We start from the raw sequence: 22,725 nt of genomic DNA on the forward strand, positions 1-22,725 counted from the left end.
CGACCAAAATACAGAGTTGTTTTAGCTGTTAGATGAAATGGACGACGAGGTTTGTGAACAATCTTGCATTATACCCATTTTATAATACAGCGCCAAAATGCAAATTAATTTCTCTACAAATTAACAAGTATGTATTCTCTGTCTGATTCTGTCTCATAAAAATTTACATGCAACGAAATAATTTTAAATTCTAGCTTCTACCTATAAGTACATTTTTTATTATAATATTTTCTCACTGAATTCATTTTTCTAATTTGAAAAAAAAATCCCAAAAATTATATAAATTTTTGGTTTAAAATCCTTGAATGTTTTTTTCCTTTACATATTATTGTTGTTTACATTCAATTGTGTCAAAAACAATATTTATTTAAAAAAAAAGGAATTGTTGGACAAAACGGCATTCGACTACATCACATAATTCATAAATTACCTTTTTCAAACTAAAAAACTAAATAATTATATCTAATTTACACGCTAATCTAATTTATTTTGCAGGTTGACAGTGATATCAAACCCTGTGAAGAAAGAACTCTTAACACATTCCCCTACAAGTTATGGAATTTGATTAATAACTATTCAGAGAAGAATGGATTGGAATGGTCTAAAAATGGTGACGCTGTTCTCGTACAGAAAAAGCTGTTTGTCCAAAAATGCTTGGGCCAACCAAAAAAGTTCAAGACCAAAAAGTTGCTCAGCATCACAAAGCAATTTAATGTTTATGGCTTCAAGCAAATCCACCATGAGGAAAGTGACGCCTATTTCAAGTACAAAAGTCCTAATTTTAAAAAGGACAGACCAGAATTACTGAGCAATTTCTCAAGGAGAATTTCTACTTCTCGTAGACCTTACAAAAAGTATTCTGCCAAATCAGATGCCAAAAGAAAAACCAAAGACAAGAGAGTGGCTTTGAGCTCTGTTGAGAACTTCACTGTGAAGACTCGGTCTCAGCCAGTAAGACAAGCTAGGCGACCCTTGAACGCTGCAGCCCTTACGGACAGCCTCTCGTCTAGTCAGGAGACAAACAACAGTGAGTCTAGTCAGGAGAATCAAGCCATAGAAACCATAAAATTGCCAGTGCTGCAGAAAGAAGAAATTGAAGAAATAGTGGTGCAAGCTAGAGTAAGCATGAATCGCATTTTTTTTTTTATAAAAATTGTAAAATAACTTTCAATTACCAAAGGACCAATTCAGGAAAGTCCTTCAAGAAAACGTCGACCAAGTCCTGCAGTTGCCTACAGGATTGACAAGCAGCAATCAAAGCAGCCAGAGCTCATTTACCTTAGATGTGTCCAACAAACCAGTCATGTATCCACCTCCACCAAAAAGAGGTACTACTTTGATTAATTTAAAGTTGTAAACCTATGATAAAGATTTGCAGACCCTCAGAGGGTGATGCTCAATGGAAACTGCCCTTCTTCACCTAATGTGTCGGGTACTATTAACCCAAATGCATTCTTCGCTCCTCCATGGTATAATTTCTTATTTTGACTTAATAAAAAATTCTATTAATCATTTTGAATCTTTCAGGAACAGTTATTTAGATCAAGACATGAGATACCTGCAAGATGAGTTACTGCAGGAGGAAGCTATTCCATTTGAGCACATTCTTGAGGTATCAGAAATTTGTGATTTGATCTGACTCGATCTGACCATTTATTAAAACGGTCACTCCACAAATAATGTTGTTAAAAGTTTCAAAGTTTAAAATTATTGTTACGATTTATCAAATAAAATCTAAGTTATGTTTGAATGGAAATCATTTTAGCGTTTAATAGAATTTACAAACCAGACAAAGAAATTAATTAATATATGCCTTCAGCACTCACAGTAACCATAAGAGATTATTTCTTCTGCTTCTTCTTCTCTGCCTCTTCCTCCTTCTCCTTTTCAATCTCAGTCACGTATTGATTGATCTTTTCAGCATCAAGCATCTAAAAAAATTATTTGCATATTAATCTCATATGCATTCCAAGAATTAAAAAAAAAACTTGCCTCCAGAGGTGCATCTTTGCGCATAACAGCAACTTCCAAATTTTTAAGGCCAGACTGGACAACTTCAAGGAGAGCCCTAATAGCCAACTTTACAGCACCCCTCTCCGATGCCACTTCTTCAGTAGTGTAGTACTTTTCCAGAAATTCTAATACTGTTTTGGCACTGTGGCCAGTGGCGTTGGCCTGTAATAAAAATCAATATTTTGTAAGACAAAAGGTAAATTTAATATAAAAGGGTGCGTATTTACAAAAATAAAAATACTTAAAATATATTAATACTTTCTGATATTGAAATGCATTAATTCACTCTAGTACCATTGTAAATATGTAATTAATTATTATACACGCACCTTCCATTCGTAGTAGATGCCGGAGGGCTCAGTTTGGTAAAGACGAGGGGTGCCGTCAGGGTCAAATCCGCCAAGCAGACATGAAATGCCAAAGGGTCTGCGTCCATTGCTCTGTGTGTAAGCTTGTTTCAGCTCAGCAATGTACCTTGTGATGTATTCCAAAGTAGCAGGGTCCTCCACAGTCAATTTATGTGACTGACACTCAACCTGAGCCCGGTTGATCAACACTCGGGCGTCAGCAGTCAAACCTTCAAACGCATGATATGTATAATTAGAACGCTAAATCTATTAATTAAAAAGTAATTATACCAGCAAATGCCATGACAATGTGGTCATCAAGAAGGCAAACTTTGCGAACCGTTCTCTCCTCCTGGAGTTTAGCCACAGACTTCTTTTCTACGCCAAGGACAACCACGTCTTTACCACGCACACCGACCTAAATTATAAATTAAATTTATCACTATTTTAAAGTTAAATTTAAGATCTTTCAGAAACACAAGCAATGACAATGCACTATGCATCGGCCGAATGCCGGCATTGCTATGACAGGGTACATGCATTTTAGTACCGATTTAAAAAATATTAACCAAACTTACCGCAGTTGATCCTTTCCTGACAGCTTCCTGAGCATATTCGACCTGAAGAAGGTGACCATCGGGCGAAAATACGGTCACAGCACGATCATAACGAGACGAACTCATCGTGAAGATTTACGTGAATCAGCAAACTTGAATGTTTTGTTGTCGGAAAGCGGCGCTAGGGGACGCTCAATTGTTTAAATGGCTTCTTAAAGCGCGGGAAGAAGCGAAAATTTAAATTGCAATGCAATTATTTTAATATTCATCTCATTTCAATTTAACAAATTCATTATAGAAATACGTAATACAAAAAGGAATTTATCTGTTATTTATATTAATATCCTTGTTGATTTCTGATTCCTTCTTGAATCTTTCTAATTGATGTGACGAATAACAATCTTAATTCACTTAATAAATTTCATTTAACTTACGCAATTCCAATTGCAGTGGAAAATATCAATATGACACAAAAATGCTTGATTTTAAATTTTTTATTGTAGAACTTAAAGACAGATGTGTGTGGAAATTTATTTGCCCTTGCCCTTTCCAGGAAGGATGATACCATCATACTAAAATAAAAATTAATTAGTAAGACTTTTAGGCACTTGCTATAGAAACAAACCTTTTGTTGGAACCACTTCATAGCATCTTCCTTGGTCAATCTGTGTTGGAATCCAACCTGTCCACGCTTGCGGCGACGGTAAGCAACATTGAAGCCTGAAAAATAATTGGGTTTCAATGAATTTTTTATCATAGCCTTGTCAATTTACCTGGGCGTCCAAGAACTACGTAGAAATCTAGACCATAGATTCCTATGCTGGGGTCGTACTTGATACCCAAGTCAATGTGCTCCTGAATGCCGAAACCAAAGTTTCCGGTGCGGGAGAAGTTGTCCCTGCGCAACTCGTATTCACGGACCTGGAATTTTTATAACTTTTACTATGCAACTCGTAAAAATATAATGCTAGAGGTTTAAATCTCATTTAGCACAGAATGTTCCTTCCGCTCAGTAATTTGACTAGCAGAGAATGGTAGCCAAAGGTTGCAATACAGTAGGATTAATTTAGCACAAGTCAAAAACTGTGGTATGCTCAAGAGAACAACCACCACAAAGAAACTGTGCCGAAATTTAACATCTGCAAATAAATTTTTTTACCTTGAGACCACGCTCGAGGATTTCCTCTGCCTTGGCACCACGCACTGTGCAGTGAACGGCGATCTTTTCATTACGTCTAATGCCGAACGACCTCACGGTGTATCTTGCCTTTGAAAAAACAGGCTGCTGTCCAGTCAACTGTTCCAACACCTTTGCGGCACTGCAAAATTTTTAATTGAATATTGAATTTCTCCCTGCGAAATAAAAAAATCGAACGTACCGAGTCAGCCTATCACCGCTCTCACCGACGCAGATATTCAGGCACAGTTTGCGGATCTTGACCTCTCGCATCACATTTTTCGTCTTGTCCTTAGGCTCAGGCTTGGGCTTTCGAACACGAAGCTTCTTGGGCCCCGCGGAGACCTTTGGGGGCGCAACCTTCTTGGCCTTGGGTGCTGCAGCCTTATCCTACAGACCGGTCAAAACAGATTAGTTGTTATTATTGTGTTTATGCAAACTTCCGAGCTTCGTGTGAAGATTTGAGGAGCGAATTTACAGGTCAATCCTCAAAATATTGATGGGAATAAAGCTCGTTAAATTATTTACATAATTATTTAGGCCTGCGATAGTAAAAATCGTGCAATTTCACGTGTCAACAACAAGGTTGTGTCATGTGGTGGAAGGACGCATTTCGGAATGAAATTTTGCTATGAAAAAGAATATGATGGTGACAAATATTTCCATTTTTGGCTTAATGAATAATTAAGAAAATGTTTAGTGAGCGAAAAATTGGCCCAGATATTAGAGATGAAGAAGATGGAAAAGGATAAAATAAAGATGCAGAAATATCTCTCACCGCCATGGTTGCAGCTTATTTTGAAGAAACTATTTTTGCAGTGATGACGATGTATTGAATACATGCGCAGCGTCCACTTTTCTATTTTGCGCAGCTTGCAGCTTCGAAGAGTTCGAAGTTAGAGGGATGAACAAAAGATTTTCACCCCCACTTCAATTTACCTGATGATTTTAGACCCGCGAAAATTTAAAACTTAGGCTCTTGTTTTGTTTACCAACAAAAATAAAGTTGAAAATTGTGCGACTATTTCACATAAATTATGTATAAACAAGAAATTTCAAGACGACGTGGAAAAACGTGAAAACCCAGAGCCTGGTAAACGTAATTTCGGTAAGCATTGTGTTATTTAGATCATGAAATTTATGTTAAAAACAAAAAAACCGAACTTAATTTCAGATAATTGGAAAAAATTCAAGAGAGTTCACATCAGTTTACAGTGACATAAGAATATAAAAAACTTTCCCTGGCTAGAACGCTTCAGCATCATGGTAGTTTGCAAATATTTTTTGCAAGGACGTTGTCTCTATGGAGCCCAGTGTCGGAATGAACACACCACCTATGGTATGTTATGATTTCCTAATGGAAAATCAGTGACAATAACAGCCTTTCAACCTTCTATTTGCACCATTTAAGACAGCAGACCACCACCACCTAATGTGTTTGGGACCCCTCAAAAGTCGGTTTCGTTTGGAGCTTCTGGGGCTGGTGGAAATACAACTCCAATCAACTATGCTACAATGAAGTAAAAAACATTGAAAGTTTCGGAAAGTTTATTTTTCTTAATTTTTTTTTCTAATTTTCCATAGACGAGCCCTTGATGAGGAAATCAGATTGACACAAGGTGGAAAGCAGTGGCCTTTTTCCTGCATTTGCCCTCTGAAAGATGGTGGAAATATTCCTATACTAGAGGACATTTCCCCAGAAGAGCTGAGATTTGAAGCATATCAAGCCCAGTCTCAAAACAACTTTGATGCCTATGTAAAATTTTGCCTTGAAATTATTTTATTTTCTATCAAAATTTTAATATATTTCAGAAAAATAGATTTGAACAATTGAAAAAAGAGTCAGACGAGAAGCATGCTGCTATTTTGAGCTTGGACGTAAAAAGCCTGGTTTGTGTTATTGATTGTAATTTAATAATTACATGTGCTAAAAATAAAAAATAAAATAGGAAAACCTTTGCTCGAGTGGAAATTTTTCTGGGGCCACCAGCAGCAGTTCAGTTTTCGGAAGTCGGCAGAACTCAAATCCATTCCAGGTAAAATATTGTAAAATATAACTGTAGCGATGGAATTTAAAAACTACTCCCTTTCTTTTTTCAGTCAAGCAACAGCACTTTCGGCTCCAATACATCATCTCCTAAGCCTTTTGGGCAGACCAGTTTGTTCGGCCAGACTGCAACTACACCCCAGAGTAGTTTATTTGGCAGCGCAGCCCCTGCTACACCAACAGGTGGGCTCTTCGCTTCAGCAGCAGCTGCGACTCAGCCCGTGTTTGGAGAAGCAGCGCCTGCTTTGGCCCAAAAGACCTCCTTCGGCCAGTCGAACCTCTTCGGACAACAGACGACATCTGCCTTTACACAAAGCGCAGGTAATGTGTTTGGCCAGAGTAGCCAAACTCAAGCTCCAGCTCAAAACTTGTTCGGGCAAGCACCGCAGAGTGTCTTCGGACAGGCTTCTCAGAGCCAGCCTAGCAACTTGTTCGGACAGTCGTCTACTTTTGGCCAGCAAACGAGTGCTGCCCAGGCAAACTTATTCGGACAAGCAGCTCAGCCATCCAGTGGCAACCTGTTCGGCCAACCTCCTGCTTTTGGGCAGACTCCAGGCACCCCTCAACCCTCTGCTGTCACACAGCCTCCGTTTGGTCAGCCCCTGAGTAATGCAGCCTCTGGTTTATTCAGCCAATCTGCGAGTTCCACTACAAATGCTGGCAGCATCTTTGGGCAGAAATCACTTTTCGGACAGCAGACGTCCCAACCTGGAAATATCTTTGGTCAGGCCAGCTCAACCCCTGCGGGTGGATTATTTGCCCAAGCTGTTCAAAGTCCTGCTTCTAATACGAGTACAAATCTTTTTGCCCAACCTACAACTCCGAACACCAATTTGTTTGGACAAGCTGCTACTCCAACAACCCAGTCATCCACAACAGGAAATTTATTCGGCCAGGCTGGTCAAACAATCCAACCGGCTGGGAATTTATTCGGCCAGAGCGGAAACAGTTTATTTGGCCAGACGACCCAGCAGGCGTCGAGCACACCATTTGCTGCTCCTGCTTACGGACAGCAGTCGAATTTGTTCGGTCAGCAGACTTTGACCCCAGCAGTTGGCTCCATTTTTGGACAGACCCCATCAACACCACAACCTACACCACCCTCAGGACTATTTGCCGCTGCAGCTGTGACGGCCCAACCACCATCGTTTGCGCAAATAACACCGACCAGCAGTGCTGTCAGCCCTTCTCCTTTCTCAGGCGTTCCAGCTTTTGGTCAACAGCCAACAGCGTCTATCTTTGCTTCTGCCACTTCTACTTCATCACCATTTGCCAAAACTCAAGAACCGGCCAGTGTCTTTGCACAAACTGACGCAGTCAATTTGAATCCATTCACCCAGGCTCCTGCTGGAAATCATTATTCCAAACTGGAGGATCTAGAAAATTTCATTATCGAGGCCTTCACGTCTGATTCTTTCAAGCTGGGCAGCATTCCAGTGGTGCCTCCGCCAAGTGAGCTTTGCTTCTAATGCTGTTTTAATTTTTTAAGTTAAGTCTCAAATTGATCAGTTTTGTAGTAATGATTTGAGTTGTAAATAAAAGCAGAGCTGCCAGAGCTTAAAATTTTTATATATACTTATTTTTATTTATTAACGTGGTCACTATATCTTTGACACAGGCGAATTCGACAAATTTGATTTTTATTCTTCACTATTTACAATAAGCATCTATTTGTTTGGAAGGTTATTATCAAGTAACATTCTTTCAATGTTTGGATAATCATGAAATTTAAAAAAATCTGTGTAACCTACACAAAGAAAACCTTTGAGCTGAATTTTAGCAAAAATTATTTTGAGTCCAAGAAAATAATCCCAGCCAATACTGCGCTGCCTGTAAATAAAGAGATTTTTGCCTCTCAACAACCACCGACCCTAGTACAGTCACAAATGAATCTACAAATTTTTAGCTGAAGCAGCTCTTTACAGCGCTAGTCAGATCTCTCTCATCACTTCATTTCTTTCAATCCAAGCCACATATTAAATTTACATTGGGCAGACTATAATTTTTTTAATTCAAAATTAACGCAAGTATACAATTTCTGACTGGATTGTAGCAATCCACAAATTGGTCCCTTTTGCATTGGAATGTTTATAATTGCTAGAGTTATTTACTGATGGCGTTTCGGCAACTAGTCCATTCCTACGCAGATGCAAGATGAATTATACTTGATGACATTAGTTAATAAGGAACTGATAAGTGACAAAAGGCTGTGCATTGAGCATTGTTTTTGCTTAACCTATTAGTTAATTGTATACGCGTAAAGTAAAGTTTTATCTTAGGTCACTTGGAGAGTCATTATTCAACTAACACTGCATTCGTCATGACGACGTCTTCTTCTCTGTTGTCATTTTATCTGAGAGGGTGAGGTCAACAATGGAGCGCAGGATGATTCTGGCCTGGGTGTTTGTGTCTTGGTTGTTGTTGCAGTTGTTACTACTGCATTCGCCTTCCCATCTTGCCTTTCCAGATGCGTGGCTCTGCAAAATCACATTAAATGCGAATTAGAATCTTTTTAACCCCAGATAGTAGATTTTTTATGTGATTGATGTTTATTATAGAAACGGAATAGAAAAGCAAAAAAATTATTTACGGAGGCAAGATCCCTGGTCCAGGTAGACTCGCAGCGCCCATCACAACTTGGGCATGGCCTTTGCATTGAGTATCCTCCACACTCAGGACAGTCTAAAGAAACATGTTCTTCAACCCAGCTCACGCCACACCTGAGGATTATTAAAAATCGAATTAAAATGGTATTCTTATTTGAAAATAGGAAAAATGATCAAAAAAGTCCTGGGATTTGAATTAAATTCTTAATTTTATGATTTTTATTATAATTGACAATCAAAACAGGAAAATGTAATTTCCAAGTCATTCGTGCATTGATAAGAATTTATAGTGAGTTCAAAACGGCAGTGGTTTTTGTTTAGTAAATAATTTACAGTTAAAAAGCAAACGGAAATAATGTATGCTTTGTTTGATTCTAAATTAGGAACCAGCGCCTAAAATTGGATAGTAATTAAGGCGGGTTGACCTTCTCGAAGCCAAGAGAAAAAGAAAATTCTTACGTGAAGCAGGAGCTAAGGTGTGAGCGCAGTGACTCGATGCTCAGATAGGCCAAGTCGCCGTCGAACGAGGCGCAGCTACTGCCGCTGAAATTAGAAAAACCAAAATTAATAAATCAAGAGGCAAAGTTACATTCAACAGTGGAAAAATATGATCTAGAAGTTGAACTTGAAGTCGTGAAAGAAGTTTTAGCCAAAGAAAACCACCCAAATTTACCTGCAGCGACGTTCACGGGTGGTTGGCAGTTCCAAGGTTACCAAGCTCGCTGCAAAATTGCGGAATTATTACTTTAGACTGGTTGCGTGCTGGTAAAATTACAGTCCTGCTAGACGATTGCTTGGAATCGGAAAATTATGCTTGCGTGTTTTGACCAGACTGGAATTAAAATTGCTAGCTAATTTGCAGGTTTTCCTTTTGAAATAAATAAGAGATGATTTGAGACGAGTAGAAAATTAAAAGAATATTTTTCATGTACAATTTTAACTCTTCCTGCATAACACAAAAAAGTTACTCGGAGCGGATGCGCCTATGTCGCACTATCAGATCTGGCCAAATACACACTGACATAATGTTGAAACCTTGTTTCTTATTGATAATAAAACTAAATATCTTTTCTCTCAACCAAACTTGAAAGATCTTTTGATATTAGAGTGGCATAAAAATATCAATTAAATATTGGTTTGATGAAATAATGAACTAAATTTGAAGCAAAAATAAATTATTATTATGTAAAATTTATCTTATTTCATTTACCAGACGATCCGCAACTACTTCGGCTGCCCCGTCGCAGTCCCATGCCCAGGAAGGCAGGACTGGATGGTCTGCAGTTCTCGTTGGCACCAAAGTCTGGGTCATCGAGGTCAAAGAGGATGTTGTCCTCGTACTCGGTGAGGGCGACGGCGGGTCCGCGGAGCATCATGTAGAAACTGTGGAGCAGACGAGAGGAAAATGAGACGATTGGTCAGTGTATGTGGCTGTGCGCGCGGCCGGAAACGCGAAACCACCAGGAAGTTTTCGGGGAATTTGAATGCGTTCGCCGGCGGCTGCTGCTCTGCGATAACAATTTCAGCCGGTGAAGGTCATGAGCACCGAAAATGTACCTAATTGAGCCATTTTAGTCGCGCTTTTTGTCAAAATCATTTACAGAGCAAACGAGGCCAGTAAACTCTGCGGTGGAAATAAAGCTAGAGAAATTTTTGGCTGCGATTCAATTAAGGGATGAATTCCTCGGCGAGACAGCGGCGGCGATCGAATTTGGTCGAGGTGCAGTCTCGCGCTCACTGTCTGCGAATTCCAGGCACGCGGGCCTTTGCTCTTAGAATGCATACGGATTTTGCGTCAAAGGTTATTTTTGGAGAATAAATTAAATTTTTTTTTAAGAGTCAGTGAGTAAATGGAAAGGCGGTAAAAATGTGGTATTTATTACATTTATCATGTTCCGGCTGAGCGCTCTCCGCAGTTATTGCTTTACTTCACCTTGCTTAATTAATTCAATATTTACTAACAAAGGACGAAATGACTCAATTCCCCACGTGCTCACCGCGTGATTTTGAGCTACTCTCAATTATATCTCCACCGCTCCTATTTTGATATAATCAAGTGTGCCGCAAGCTTGAAAGAGGAAAATCGAAAAGATGCAGCAGCGACGCAACAGACCTAAATATCGACTGCGCGGCTAGAAATGCAAATAAGTGCAGCGTGCCGAGAGCAGAGCCTTGATCTATTTTGTCGGTGGTGACACCGAGCAAGTGAGAATTACACTTGATGTGCTTTTACGAATGCACCTTGTTTCAATATTACACCGTGCAAGACAACTTACTCAGATAACAAACCTGCGCCGGTTGTAAATCTTTTGATTTTTTGGGCGCATTTTTACATGAGAAAATGGAGCAGTCTGAAGTTATAAAACAAAAAACAGTACTTTGAAATTAACGATTTTTTACTAGATGCTGGTTTTACTTGGAATCATAAAAGACGGCGCCCGCAAGTCGATTGCGACACGACTATAGCTTTCTTTTATTCGCCGCTGCGTCCGACTGCATGGCAGCGATTGGCGCCACACACAGAGGAAAAGTTGTGCTTTATTAAACATATCGCCTTGTACTGAACATTTGCGTGGATTTGTTTTGCTCGCATGCACATGTGCAGTGAAGGGAGAAAGTGTTACAGCGAGCTCAATACTTTTATTATGTGTCGGAGAATTGATAAGCCGCAGGTCGGCAAGTGACATGATTCCGACGCTGGGGTGAAAAAAATCAGTTTCGTAAGTTTAATTGGCACCTAATCAGAACAGCTCGTCTTGACCTGTTTCCTCAGCAAGGCGTGATTTGCTTTGAAGTTTTTGCATTAAGATATAAATGAAAAGTATACTGAAATAATGGAAAATTTTACTAGCATATACAAAAGTCAGCTTAAAACCAATGTTGAAAGTTTGAAACTTCTATTAAAAAAATAATATGCATCATTGAATGCTAACTTTGAGGGGGATTTCATGAAAATTTTCACAATGTTAACCAGTTTCACAAGAAAAAAAAATCGATTTTATTTACAAAATTTATGGATTTTTCTGTTTTAAGAATTGCATATGTCAGCAAAGTTTCAAACTGTATTATTTTTTTCTAATAAATTATGCATAAATTATCCAAGTTTCAAAACAGCGAGCAAACTTTGCGAAACGTTAAGCTCATATTTTCCAACTCTTCGCATGCAGAAGCGCGCAGCCAGTATATATTTATTTATGCAAGTCGATGCCACAACAAAAGTCATGGGATGATAAGTAGAGAGTATAAAATGCGTAGCTGCGTGAAAAGGAAACTTGCGGTATCGCGCAACCTACAAATGATTATTGTTTTTTTTTTATTTCCTTCACCTGTGTGTTGCTGACACACTCATTCATTGGAGTTATTTAATCTCTTCGCATTAATTGCTGTGTCACCGATTGATTCCGTGTAAATAAATAACCAGAGAGGGCCTCAATTCCCCATGAGCGTTGGTTAACCCCACCTGCTGACGATAACCTGACCAACACAATAAGTAACCTTCTCTGCGCTTCTCCTCATTTTCGATTCAGCTTTTTCTTCAAATGCAAGCCTCAAAGGAATTAAAAGCGTGCTTGCCTTTTTGTTCGATTTGTACATTCATACGTAACGTGCATTCTCGTTACGCTACCTGAATTCGTTGAATGCAACTGCGCACTTTGCGTTATGCAATAGTGAAATGTGAACTTTCATCGTTGACCTTAATTTTGAAGTCCACGACTAGTTTGAATGATGCAATTTTAATGCCATTCCTGTTTTCAAATCAAAACTAATTCCAATTTATTCATTAATCGGAGAAGAAAAAATTACATCCTGTACGCGAGTGGGTTGGGAAGCTGAAGTGTTCAAACGTTTTTGCTCATTGTGGAAGCTTCTCTTGTACGTCAGTTGCATTCGCGAAATCGGAGGAGCAAATACACAATTCATAATAAGGGGCGAGAGATGCGCCGAGTCATGCTTTTCGACACTAAGAATGGACGCAAAATGAGATCCGGCAAAATTAAACCTAATATATAAATGAAAATAATCTCATCTCAAATTTTTTCTCTCAAGTCTGACGTGCTAAAAAGAAAGAACAAAGCTCAATGAAGAAAGAATTTGCAAGTCGCTGAGGTTGTGGCTTTACGAGTGCTGCTTGATTTCAGCCAATCCTTTTATCGGCTTAGCTTTCAGCTTGTGTGGGAAATTCCCGGCTAATCTTTGCAATATGCAAAATAATAATAAATAAAATAAGATTATAATACATTTAATTAGACTGGAATCCTTTCAAGTAGAATGTTTTTATAAATTTAAATCTGGATAATAACATGACATTATTGCTCCTTTGGCCCAGCTTTGGCTGGAATTTAAAAAAATGAGCACCGATGTGTCGCGTGGTATAGAAATAAAAATCACATGCAGTTCATGCACCCGATGGGAGGCAGCGTGTCACAAGACGAGAAAATCCTCTCCTCCGAGTTCTTAAAATAGTTGATCCGCTTAGATTGCAGAACGTAAAATTTCTTTCTTCTTTTCTTTCTCGCGACACAGCATGACGGGTGCATGAGCAGAGCGGAAGACGCACCGCGTGGAGCGATGAAATAAGTGAATGGGTCTTGCATAATTGCGAGTGCAAAGTTCTGTGTAAATAAATAATAATGTGCCTATGCGCACGGATCACGTGTGGTCACTCCACCCGCCGAGCACCAATCGTGGTCCGCAAAATCTTCCTATTATTTTGTTTGTGTGCCCAGCAGTTGTCACTCGACGGGCCCACGCTTTCATTACCAGAATGGGGCTAATCAGAGCAACGCGGTAATTAAGCGTGGCTCAAGTTAAATCGTGCTAATTGCTGCTCAATTAGTCTCGGCAGATGAATTGCGTTTTAAAGTTTCGGCGATGGGCTTACTAAGGGGAAACGGCGAATAATATCTTAGCAATTGTTAATTGATGCTATTTAATTTTTTCCATTAAATTTTGTGAAAATAACAGAGAAAAATATGTAAAATATCATTAATTTTTGTGAAGTGTTGAAATCTAAAATAATTTTTAGAATATTAAGTTAAATTTTTCTAGTGGGGTTTCTGATTTTTCTAACCTAAAACATCGTGGATTGAAATAATTAATATTGCAATTATAAAAAAAAAAAATGCTAGCAGAATTATTTCCAGATAAATGAATCATTTGAAATTCAAGTTCTCATGAAAGATGAACATTGTAAAGTTTTGCCTTCCTCAGCATTGCACCACAGACGCCCGCGCTCTTCAATTTTCACACAAATGCAATTTAGAAATTCATTTTTTTTTAACCCAACGGAGCTGAACAAGAGCCCGCGCTTAATTACTGTTTAAAAGGCTTTTGCAATGTGAGAGTCGCGCCGCCGCTATTTTTGCAAGGCTGTCTGTCTTTGTGTCGGCGTCTATATGAAATCGCGATCAGGAAGAAATGGAATATAAATATCCACTGCTCATCACGCACACAAGAGATGGTCACGGACTGGCATCGTTATAAAAAAAAATAAGCGATTCTCGTTGCTTTTTCCGCGGACTCGCCTTCAAACAAAGTTTTCAGAGGCGGGCGATTTAATATCTTAATTAAATAATTTGGTTAGTTCCGTATTTGGTATTCCTACAGGCATATTGACAGCCGTGAGAATGGCCCTGACGAAAATCGAAAGTACGCGGCTATCTTTCCCTGATGCCCCTGCATAGCAAATCAATATTGAAACGGAGCTGAATTATTCAAATGCGATTACACAGCAAAAACTAATAAGACAATGGCTTGTATAATCAAATGCCAAAATTATAATTTAGGGCAGGAAATTTCCTAGTTTTTTTCCGTAATTATAGAAATAAAAATGTGCAACTTAAATTACGCATGTTTTATTTCTTGTAACACATGTTTGCAGCGTTAATCCCCGTCGCTGTGACGTTTCAAAGCGTATAGTTTGTAATCTCTTAGCACGGTAAACACTCTGAGAATGTGGCGTCAAATGAATGAGGAAAACTTAGAAATGATGTTGAGGGCGGCGCCAAAGTAGATATTCCTTTTTTTTGCAACGTTCGGAGAAAATAAATATTGAGCTACGGGTCGTGCAGACGAATTTCTCCGACTGCGGCTTTGGTTCCTTTTTCAATCGCAGAAACACAATTTCGCCAAAAGGCTGACCGGAATAGTTTTGATTGCACGTTTGCGAATGTAGAAAGTTTTGAAACGGAAGTAGATTATTTTTTAACGAAAAAACATTTGAAATCGATTGCAATTGCGGCAATCATCAAGACAAAGTTTCATTAACCGTCGTTGAGGTTCAATTTCCCGCTACGAGGAAGCGGCGAGTGCACTTTATGCATGTCAAAATAAACGGTGAGGAATTCCAAAAGTGCGCGGCGCAGACAGGTGGAATTTACGAGCTCGAACCGGTCTGCGTGAAAAGGACATAAACAAAAATGTTGACAAAAGAAGCGAGGTTTAGAAAGTGGCGGAAAGTCACACGTCTTAAGGAAGGTACTCACCGATATTCAGGCAAGTGGGATATGAGGCAGCTGAGACGGCAAGCAAGTGCAGCCTGAGCTCTCCTAACGCCAACTGAAGCGGCGGCGGCGGCGACGAGCTATGCAAAGCTCCGCCGCCTCACCACTGTCGGCGAACTCTTTCTTTCCCTGCCTTACCTTCTCAAGGTTAGCCAATCGACATGCATCGCGGATATTAGCGTCAAGTGTACGATTCGCATGTCAACTGGCGCCTTCGCCACAGATTCTCCTTTTTCTTCTTCTTCGCTAATTAGTTTTTTAATTACATCCGTCCTTGCAAAACTTAATACTTGGAGTGGTTTGCAAACCAAAGTTCAAATTAAATAAATTTTTGCCTATTAGCGTTGTGGTTTAATCCCAAGGATCACAAGATCACTTCCGATAACTATTTGATCCCATTGTTGAAATTGGTGTGCGCGCTTGAATTACTCATTGGTGGATCTCGGAGCCGCCCTGTTTTGAAGGTGCCTCTTCCGTAAACATTCGATCTCAGCCCATTTACTTAATAGTCGCATTATTGATTTGTTTTTCATCAATCCAGAGTTGAAAATTGATTTAAATGCATTATCAAAATTCAAGTGCATTTAAAATTGCTCGGACCTTGTGTCAATTTGTTCACTGGCCATTGCCTTTCATCTCATGACTATTGTTTTATTTATCAACGCCAGTGCAGGTCCAAAGTCCTTTATTTTTTGCAAAACTGTATCAACATCTCGACTGATAAAAAGAACGCAATAATTAATGTACTTTTTTCAGATAAACAAGTGTAAGTAGGATGGCCAGTATAATAAGCAAAAACCTCTTGTTTAGCCACTCGAGTGCCATCATCGACCAAGGTCAAGTTCGGGTTGTCGCGAGGCAGGTGCAGTTTGCCATTGGGGGACTAAAAAAGCTTGACATTATCTGCAAATAACATTTTTAACGGCTCGCAGCTTTCGCCAGTCGTAAATTTGCAAATCACCCCTGCAGTGATGCGGGAGGTTGTCATTGGGCCATGTCACCGAAACAAAAACTGTGTCTGCGCGTTCAACTACCAAACTCGGCGAGTCACGCATCCCATAAAAAATAATACATCCAGAGTCTGTGCATGAAATAAATCAGCGCAAATATGTGAAAGGAACCAAACGTTATTTAATAGCGAAATTATGTAGGCCTGGAGATTCACCTGTGAAAATGCGCTTGATTGATTTGATTTTATAAATTAACTTGTCATATTTATAAGAATTGAAACAATTGCAATGATTTGAACGATAATTGAAAATTTGTGAAAAACGAAAAAGAGGAGATCTCATGATCTGCTGCAATTTTTCTTACTAGAAATGTTTTTTATATTTATCAATTTTTGAACCAGAGACTTCTACCAATTAGTACCAATCAACATATTTTTCACCTACGTTTAATTAGTTCTGATTGAAAATAAAAAACATTGCACCTTTAAACAAAAGAAACGTGCAACCAGTTCAAACAAGCTCGTATGTCACATTAAAGATATAAATTAATCGGAGGAAACTAAATAAAATTCTCTTTAGTTTTGCGAGCGCATCTCCCATCAAGATCTCCAGTCTGTCGGACTGATTTGCCGAGACGGGCGGGATCAATTGGAGCTGACGTGCCGCGAGAAGAGTTTGTGTCTATCAAAAGTACATATGCATGTACACATTTTGGGCAAAATCACGTGGAAGGCCTTGAGCAGCTTAGGTGGTTCGAGCGAGGCCGCGCGCTCTTCTTGCCTGAGCAAAAACAATAAAAATAAATACATATAAACAGGCATTTCCGAAGCAGCGTAATGGAAAAAAAATGCAGACAGGCGCCGCCCATGCGTAATCAATCGGTGGCGACGACTAGCATTTTTATCGCACTGACCTCAGGTAATGCATTTGACGGACGCAAGAGAAAAATGTCACTCGACGCCTCTGGAAAGCCGACACTACCACCAAGACTGCTGCCCTCGACAAAAAGCAGCCAAGGCGCGGGTTCGTCTCGAAATCCGCAAGCGCGGTTTCACGTGATGCCCGATCTGATTTCATTCTCCGCTTTTTGTTCGAGTGCTCCAGCAGACAAAATACCTTAAGCGGTCTTCAAGGTAAAAGGAAGCTTGGCAATAAAATAAAAAGAAGGGTTCATCGGCGGCGCCGGTAAAAAATTCTGGATCGTTGCATGTAAAAAAAATATATAAAGAATTTTAATGAATTAACAAAAGTTCAACAATTCCTTTAGGTAAACAGATTTAATTAAAATTGAATGTAAACAATGTATGATGTAAGATTTTGACAATACAAATTCAAATTGACCCATTCGGGTCACATAAAATCGCCCGAGATAGGCGTAAATTGATTTCTTTTTCTAATTGATCAAACTTGAACAGAATTCTGAGTTGATTTCATTTATTTGATATTTGATTAGTTAGGCAGACTGTGGATAAATTACGAGTCGGTTTTTAATTGTGCACAAATCGAGTGAGCGCAAAAGTAATTTAACCTCTGCGGCGGCGGCACAATCGATTGTCTCTGGCGCTCCCACGATAATTGCTTGTTAATGCCGTGGCACGCATCCTTTGCATGTCGATGCCTCACTAAGTCGTTGGCCTAGATTTGCATGTGTCTTGTGTCACAAAACAAATAAATCTTTTCCATCTTTTTCTTTCAGATCAAAAACTTTTCCACAAAAGAGACTTCCGAACTCATTGTCGATTCAAACCGTTTTGCAACCTGAATTTCTTAAAAAGCGCGACGTGATATTTTCAGGCTAAAAATATTTAGGCGCGACAACGCCGAGATAATTTTTGCGCAAAATAACTCTTTTTTAAAGCGCAAAAGCAAATAAATCATTTTCGGCGGTTTGTCTCTGGCATGTCGGCGTTCGCATTTTTTTTCAAGACGCTCGTTGTGCGAGACGTAACTGGAAACGCACTTCTTGTCTCGACGCCTCCGGGCGAAAATCGATGATATTAATTGCCGTCAGCACCTGTATGGGCGGCAATGCTATTTTGAGACAAAACAGGTCGGCGTCTCGAGCCGAATGCCAATTGCATACAAATTTGGGTGCATGTGAAATACCTAAAGCCCCAAATTTAGATCACTTGTCTGTTGCATATCAGTTTAATTGGAATTTTGCAGAAAATTTTGAATATTCAATTTATTAGGTCAGATTTATTTGTGTAATTTCGTATTTTCCAATTAATTTTTAAAGTTTAGCTATTTTAATGGTAAAAATGGTAATAAATTTATTTAATTGAAACTTTCAAATTAATATTTTTTCAGCTGCTTGTGCTAAAAAAGTAAACAATGAACTCAATCCCCATTGAGAATTAATAAGGTCTCTTTTTCTTTCCTCTGTTGCTCTCAAACAATTTGAAGGACAAGTTTTTACTTTGAGAATTTCAAGAGGATGCAGTGAATTGAAGAAACGATTCCGAGATGAAAACGGCAACGAATTGGCACAAATTTAATGGAACGATGCAGGCACAGCATTTATATCAGGGCCCGTTTCAGTGCAGTTATTTACCAAAGTGGATACCTGATGGTCTCACAACTTTAAACTCAATTTTCCGCTCCCTACTCCTTTCACAATAATTGTGGTCTCGCAGAGAAATACATGCAGTCATTGCACCTGCTATGTACCAAGTACATAGTTTCGTAGTAAATACATAATGCATATTATACGCAGGTTGACGTCAATGTGACGCTCGACGCAGAAAAAGAGAAAGATTTCTTTCTAGTGTTGCGCAGTGGCGAAGCAGCCAAAGCCGCAACGCGACCGACAAAGAGGAAACGAAATCATTTTTTTCCTTATTGTGACCGTTTCTGTTATTAAATTGGGTCAAAATATTTTCAACGGATGTTCTAAAAAATAAAAATCGTAAAAGAAAAAATAAATCCGAGAAGCCGTAGAGAAATGTGGAGTTTCATCGCCATTCGAGTGTTTGCAAACAAGTGTCAAAAAGTGTGAAGAGATTAACGATCGGCACTTGCAGAGCATCCTTGAACTTCTAGTCAGATTAGTTTTCTCGCCCACCGCCCAGCTCAATAATAAAACCCTTCCTGCTTGATCGAATGAGAGTGAACATAGCCCTGAATATTCGACAGCTCATTTGAATTAATTAGCGCACGTTTCCTCGTTTAATTTGTAAATGAATTTGTAAGTGGATTTTTTTATCAGCACTGCCGTGTTCCGCCCTTGTCTGCTTTTTCAGAGTCGGTCAGCAACTGCTGCACGTTGGTTTGAATTTGAAACGCCGACTGCGCAAGTTTGCTCAACGCATTTGCATGGAAGTTGACTTTTTATGTACTTACATAATATAATAATTATACAGTTGACGCCGGAATTCCCAGTGACAATTAAGGAAAGGGTTCGCAACTGGCGCTACTCCAGATTTTGTCTGAAAGGATGTCAATTTTTGCGACACTTAGAGACTATAAAAAAAGACAAACATTTAACAATTTTCCTCGCTGCCATTGGAGAGTTAAATTACGGCGCAATTCCTAAATGGAAACATTTTTTATATCAGAGGCTAGTTCGGGGCCACGTTTTGTAAATATTTTGACTTTGCCTCACTCCAGGCGTAAATGACGGCGGGTGAAAGCTAGCATTTTTACTATGAAAAAGCAAACTATTTTATATTTTCTTGTCGACTGTTATCAAAAGTTGACACCATTAATTTGTTTGAAAATTTTTAATTTATCAAGAAACATCAAATAAATTAAATAAAGTTATATAAATTTTATAATTATTGCAAATTCTCAAATGTGTTTTTTTGTTAAAGTTAAAATTAAAAAGGAAAAGAAATAAAATTGATAAAATTAATGGAAATTGATTTAGAAATTTTTTGAAATTATAGTAATTTTTATCTGCAATTTATTAGAAACTTATTGGTGTTTATTCTATTTAAATTATATAACAAAAAATATTTAAATTATTCTAAACGATTACATTAATTATCACAAAATAGTGCCTAACACTGTAATATTTATTTTTTAATTTTAATTTATTATTTATCTTATTTATTGCGAATCAGTTTCTAGTATTAACATTGTTAATTAAAATTTCATTGATAAAAAAATCTCATGTTAAAAAAATAATAACGAAGTTTCCTGTTTTTAATTTAAAAAATTATTTAATAATTATGTAATTCATGAATATTCTAGATGCTACAAATATGCAAAGAAGTTTTCAGCGAAATCTTCTATTTGACTATTTCTTTCTTTTTTTTTATCAAACAAGTGTCCCGCTGTTACAATCGCGCTTAATTGGAGTCGCTGTTAATCTTGGCGTTGCATGTTTTCTGGAAGATAACAGCAAGGCCTACCTCAAATATGCTTTTTGCTTTTGTTATCGGCGCGAACGTGACATTTGAATTGACGCTGAATTAACCAAATGCATTAGCAATTTCGCACACTATGCCGCGAAAAACATGTTTTTTCGTCCGTTTTCTGCTACGGCCATTTACTTCATCATTGACGCGCTGAAACAAGAAGTGTTGCCTTTTTATAATTCGTAACTAGAACCACCCTCAACATGCGATACGCCGTAAACAAAGAATGGAGGCTGTTTGTGGGAAAATGCAGCGCAGACCTTAATAAAATCCAGATTCGATTTCAATTGACTTCCATTTGAAAGAATTGTGTTTCAATGTGGATCTGTATGATGATTAATTTACAACTTACAACACAATTAGACTGATATGGATATAAAAAAATGGTTTTCCTTCAAAGTTATATTAATATTATTTTTATCTATTTTTTATTTTAAATTTAATTAAAACTAATTTATTTTGAATTTAACCGAATTTAACAAAAATATTGAAATCTTCAAAAGCAAATGAAGCTTTGAGAATTATTATAAACTTAATTAATTTTGGCAAATAAGAAAACCTTGAAGCAAGATTTTAATTTTTTTTTAATATAACAAATTTATTTAAAAGTGAAGTATTTAGTATGAAAAATAAAAAAGGGTTCCAAAAGGATTTTTTTCTGTTCCAAGTGGGGCGATATCATTGAATTCTAAAATTAAAATTCGTCGGTCAGCAAAGAAGGCAATTAGCCAATGCTGTCATCAGATAACCGTAGATTTGCAGGTCACTCTTTTGTTGTGCGGCTGCAGAGGCCGCGCTAGCAAAGTGAGCGGCTGCCTTTGGTGCCTCCGCAGAACAATACAGGCCAGGCCGACCCTCTGACGCGAATGACATTCAATCAAAAAAGAGTGAAGTGCCAACGCAAATTAAAGCAACCGGGGGGAAATTAATGCTTCCTTGTCTGTGTGCCGAAGGATGATTTGGTGCCAATTTCTTTGCCAAACGCCTTCAAATACAGAGTGACATCATTGAGTGCAAGGCTCATTAAAAGGCCGTGACTATTCAATTAATAAAGAGGACTTGCATTAATTTAATTTAATCAGTAATTAAATTTGCTATATAGTATTGAATTTTCAGCCTTTTCAATCCAAGATCTTTTAAAATTTTGCATTTAAAATAATTAAATTTTCTTTTTTACTACAAAAATGTATTGTGCTAAAATTAGTTCAAAAATCCGCCGCATTTTTGGGCGCGACCTTGACCTTGAACTTGCAGGGTGAATCTCATGCCGGCTCATTCTAAACTTTTCTTCCCTGCATTAGAAAACGGGACCAAAACAAATATATTTCGTCGCGCCAGTTTGATTTCATAGTGAGAGAGGGGTGTGGCCTGGAATGCACTCGGATGCAGCCAGCAAAGGGGTGAATGACCCCTGCATGCGACGCGACGGCAGACACAAAAAATGCGCCACAAATCGAGCATTGTCCGCTTCCTGCTGCACTTGACCGAGAGTTCATGAATGAAATTAAAGGGCCGACAACGAGCGGAATTCGCGGAGATCAACATCCCGACGAATCACAGCTTCGAAAGCGGTGAAAACTGAAATTATTATGCACCTGACTGGCGATGACGGATCCCGCCAAATATTTCACACGCGGAATACGCGAATTTTGACAGTTCGCGGCAGCTCGGAACGGGTGAAAATGAAACGAACGGAATTTTAAACTCACCAAGTGATGAATTCAGCAGTTGTGCGCGGCCAGTGGACCACTGGGCTTCGAAACACTTGGGCCTCGTTGGGATCACGTGTGCATCAGCTGCAGTTGGTGTGGTCAGTACAGAAATTCCTTCTTAATGCAGCTGACAATTTCGTCCTCGATCAAGACGGGTTAATATTTGCCAATTGAGATCAGGATCGAGATGAAATTGGCGCGTTCGAATGAATAATTTCGCACGTTTTCCCACGCACGACGAGTGCCGAACCAGGAAAATGATCATGTACCAGACCAGGAGTGGACGAAAGGAGTGAAAATAGTAAACGGCGCCGGCGTCTCCAATTTCGAACCGCAGCAGACGAGACACGGAGTGGGGGAGGCGGCGGAGTGCAGGCGAGACGAGGGTTTTTTTGCGGCTGGATCGATTTTTAGGGCAGCAGAGCACTCTGACGGCCGTAGGAAGAAATGTT

The 22,725-nt window shown here is 38.8% G+C and overlaps 5 protein-coding genes across 7 annotated transcripts; 2 read left to right on the forward strand and 3 right to left on the reverse strand.

Moving 5' to 3' along the window:
• Positions 1 to 37: 37 nt before the first annotated feature.
• LOC132195495 (uncharacterized) lies at positions 38 to 1,668 on the forward strand. The gene is made up of 5 exons (XM_059617515.1): positions 38 to 49; positions 496 to 1,119; positions 1,181 to 1,328; positions 1,379 to 1,469; positions 1,528 to 1,668. The coding sequence occupies exons 1-5, from the start codon at positions 38 to 40 to the stop codon at positions 1,637 to 1,639; spliced, it is 987 nt and encodes a 328-aa protein (XP_059473498.1). The 3' UTR covers positions 1,640 to 1,668.
• A 71-nt stretch (positions 1,669 to 1,739) lies between these two features.
• On the reverse strand, positions 1,740 to 3,099 carry LOC132195214 (proteasome subunit alpha type-7-1-like). The gene is made up of 5 exons (XM_059617059.1): positions 2,939 to 3,099; positions 2,652 to 2,778; positions 2,343 to 2,590; positions 1,993 to 2,175; positions 1,740 to 1,931 (listed from the first exon to the last, which is right to left on the reverse strand). Exons 1-5 carry the CDS (start codon positions 3,041 to 3,043, stop codon positions 1,842 to 1,844), a joined length of 753 nt encoding a protein of 250 aa, XP_059473042.1. The 5' UTR covers positions 3,044 to 3,099; the 3' UTR covers positions 1,740 to 1,841.
• Positions 3,100 to 3,396: 297 nt separating this feature from the next.
• On the reverse strand, positions 3,397 to 5,008 carry LOC132195179 (large ribosomal subunit protein uL5). The gene is made up of 6 exons (XM_059616998.1): positions 4,873 to 5,008; positions 4,297 to 4,484; positions 4,077 to 4,236; positions 3,691 to 3,838; positions 3,543 to 3,637; positions 3,397 to 3,489 (listed from the first exon to the last, which is right to left on the reverse strand). Exons 1-6 carry the CDS (start codon positions 4,876 to 4,878, stop codon positions 3,448 to 3,450), a joined length of 639 nt encoding a protein of 212 aa, XP_059472981.1. The 5' UTR covers positions 4,879 to 5,008; the 3' UTR covers positions 3,397 to 3,447.
• A 36-nt stretch (positions 5,009 to 5,044) lies between these two features.
• On the forward strand, positions 5,045 to 7,712 carry LOC132195178 (nucleoporin NUP42-like). The gene is made up of 7 exons (XM_059616997.1): positions 5,045 to 5,202; positions 5,269 to 5,433; positions 5,506 to 5,614; positions 5,679 to 5,850; positions 5,907 to 5,984; positions 6,044 to 6,130; positions 6,195 to 7,712. Exons 2-7 carry the CDS (start codon positions 5,358 to 5,360, stop codon positions 7,608 to 7,610), a joined length of 1,938 nt encoding a protein of 645 aa, XP_059472980.1. The 5' UTR covers positions 5,045 to 5,202; positions 5,269 to 5,357; the 3' UTR covers positions 7,611 to 7,712.
• LOC132195180 (protein pinocchio) lies at positions 7,701 to 22,623 on the reverse strand. Of its 3 annotated transcripts, none has more exons than XM_059616999.1 (6): positions 22,271 to 22,623; positions 9,958 to 10,130; positions 9,421 to 9,469; positions 9,207 to 9,290; positions 8,732 to 8,861; positions 7,701 to 8,618 (listed from the first exon to the last, which is right to left on the reverse strand). In XM_059616999.1, exons 2-6 carry the CDS (start codon positions 10,121 to 10,123, stop codon positions 8,460 to 8,462), a joined length of 588 nt encoding a protein of 195 aa, XP_059472982.1. In that variant the 5' UTR covers positions 10,124 to 10,130; positions 22,271 to 22,623; the 3' UTR covers positions 7,701 to 8,459. The 3 variants fall into 3 exon arrangements, with proteins under 3 accessions (XP_059472982.1, XP_059472985.1, XP_059472984.1); XM_059617002.1 differs by lacking the exon at positions 22,271 to 22,623 and adding an exon at positions 19,543 to 19,669; XM_059617001.1 differs by lacking the exon at positions 22,271 to 22,623 and adding an exon at positions 15,233 to 15,367.
• Between the last annotated feature and the right edge of the window lie 102 nt (positions 22,624 to 22,725).

Source organism: Neocloeon triangulifer, unplaced genomic scaffold, assembly GCF_031216515.1.
Source record: "Neocloeon triangulifer isolate White Clay Creek 2 clone unplaced genomic scaffold, ASM3121651v1 ptg000009l, whole genome shotgun sequence".
Classification (NCBI taxonomy): domain Eukaryota; kingdom Metazoa; phylum Arthropoda; class Insecta; order Ephemeroptera; family Baetidae; genus Neocloeon; species Neocloeon triangulifer.

Coding starts and splice junctions, on each gene's coding strand:
- LOC132195178 (XM_059616997.1), top strand. CDS start 5,358: ATGGTAGTTTGCAAATATTTTTTGCAAGGACGTTGTCTCTATGGAGCC. Junction 5,615..5,678: donor ATCAACTATGCTACAATGAA/GTAAAAAACATT, acceptor AATTTTCCATAG/ACGAGCCCTTGATGAGGAAA. Junction 5,851..5,906: donor AAAACAACTTTGATGCCTAT/GTAAAATTTTGC, acceptor AATATATTTCAG/AAAAATAGATTTGAACAATT.
- LOC132195214 (XM_059617059.1), bottom strand. CDS start 3,043: ATGAGTTCGTCTCGTTATGATCGTGCTGTGACCGTATTTTCGCCCGAT. Junction 2,176..2,342: donor GCATCTACTACGAATGGAAG/GTGCGTGTATAA, acceptor TTTTTATTACAG/GCCAACGCCACTGGCCACAG. Junction 1,932..1,992: donor GCAAAGATGCACCTCTGGAG/GCAAGTTTTTTT, acceptor TAATTTTTTTAG/ATGCTTGATGCTGAAAAGAT.
- LOC132195180 (XM_059616999.1), bottom strand. CDS start 10,123: ATGATGCTCCGCGGACCCGCCGTCGCCCTCACCGAGTACGAGGACAAC. Junction 9,470..9,957: donor AAGTAGTTGCGGATCGTCTG/GTAAATGAAATA, acceptor GCAATTTTGCAG/CGAGCTTGGTAACCTTGGAA. Junction 8,619..8,731: donor GGACCAGGGATCTTGCCTCC/GTAAATAATTTT, acceptor GTGATTTTGCAG/AGCCACGCATCTGGAAAGGC.
- LOC132195495 (XM_059617515.1), top strand. Junction 1,329..1,378: donor TCCACCTCCACCAAAAAGAG/GTACTACTTTGA, acceptor AAAGATTTGCAG/ACCCTCAGAGGGTGATGCTC. Junction 1,470..1,527: donor GCATTCTTCGCTCCTCCATG/GTATAATTTCTT, acceptor TGAATCTTTCAG/GAACAGTTATTTAGATCAAG.
- LOC132195179 (XM_059616998.1), bottom strand. Junction 4,237..4,296: donor AGCGGTGATAGGCTGACTCG/GTACGTTCGATT, acceptor AAAATTTTGCAG/TGCCGCAAAGGTGTTGGAAC. Junction 3,839..4,076: donor TCCTCGAGCGTGGTCTCAAG/GTAAAAAAATTT, acceptor TAAAAATTCCAG/GTCCGTGAATACGAGTTGCG.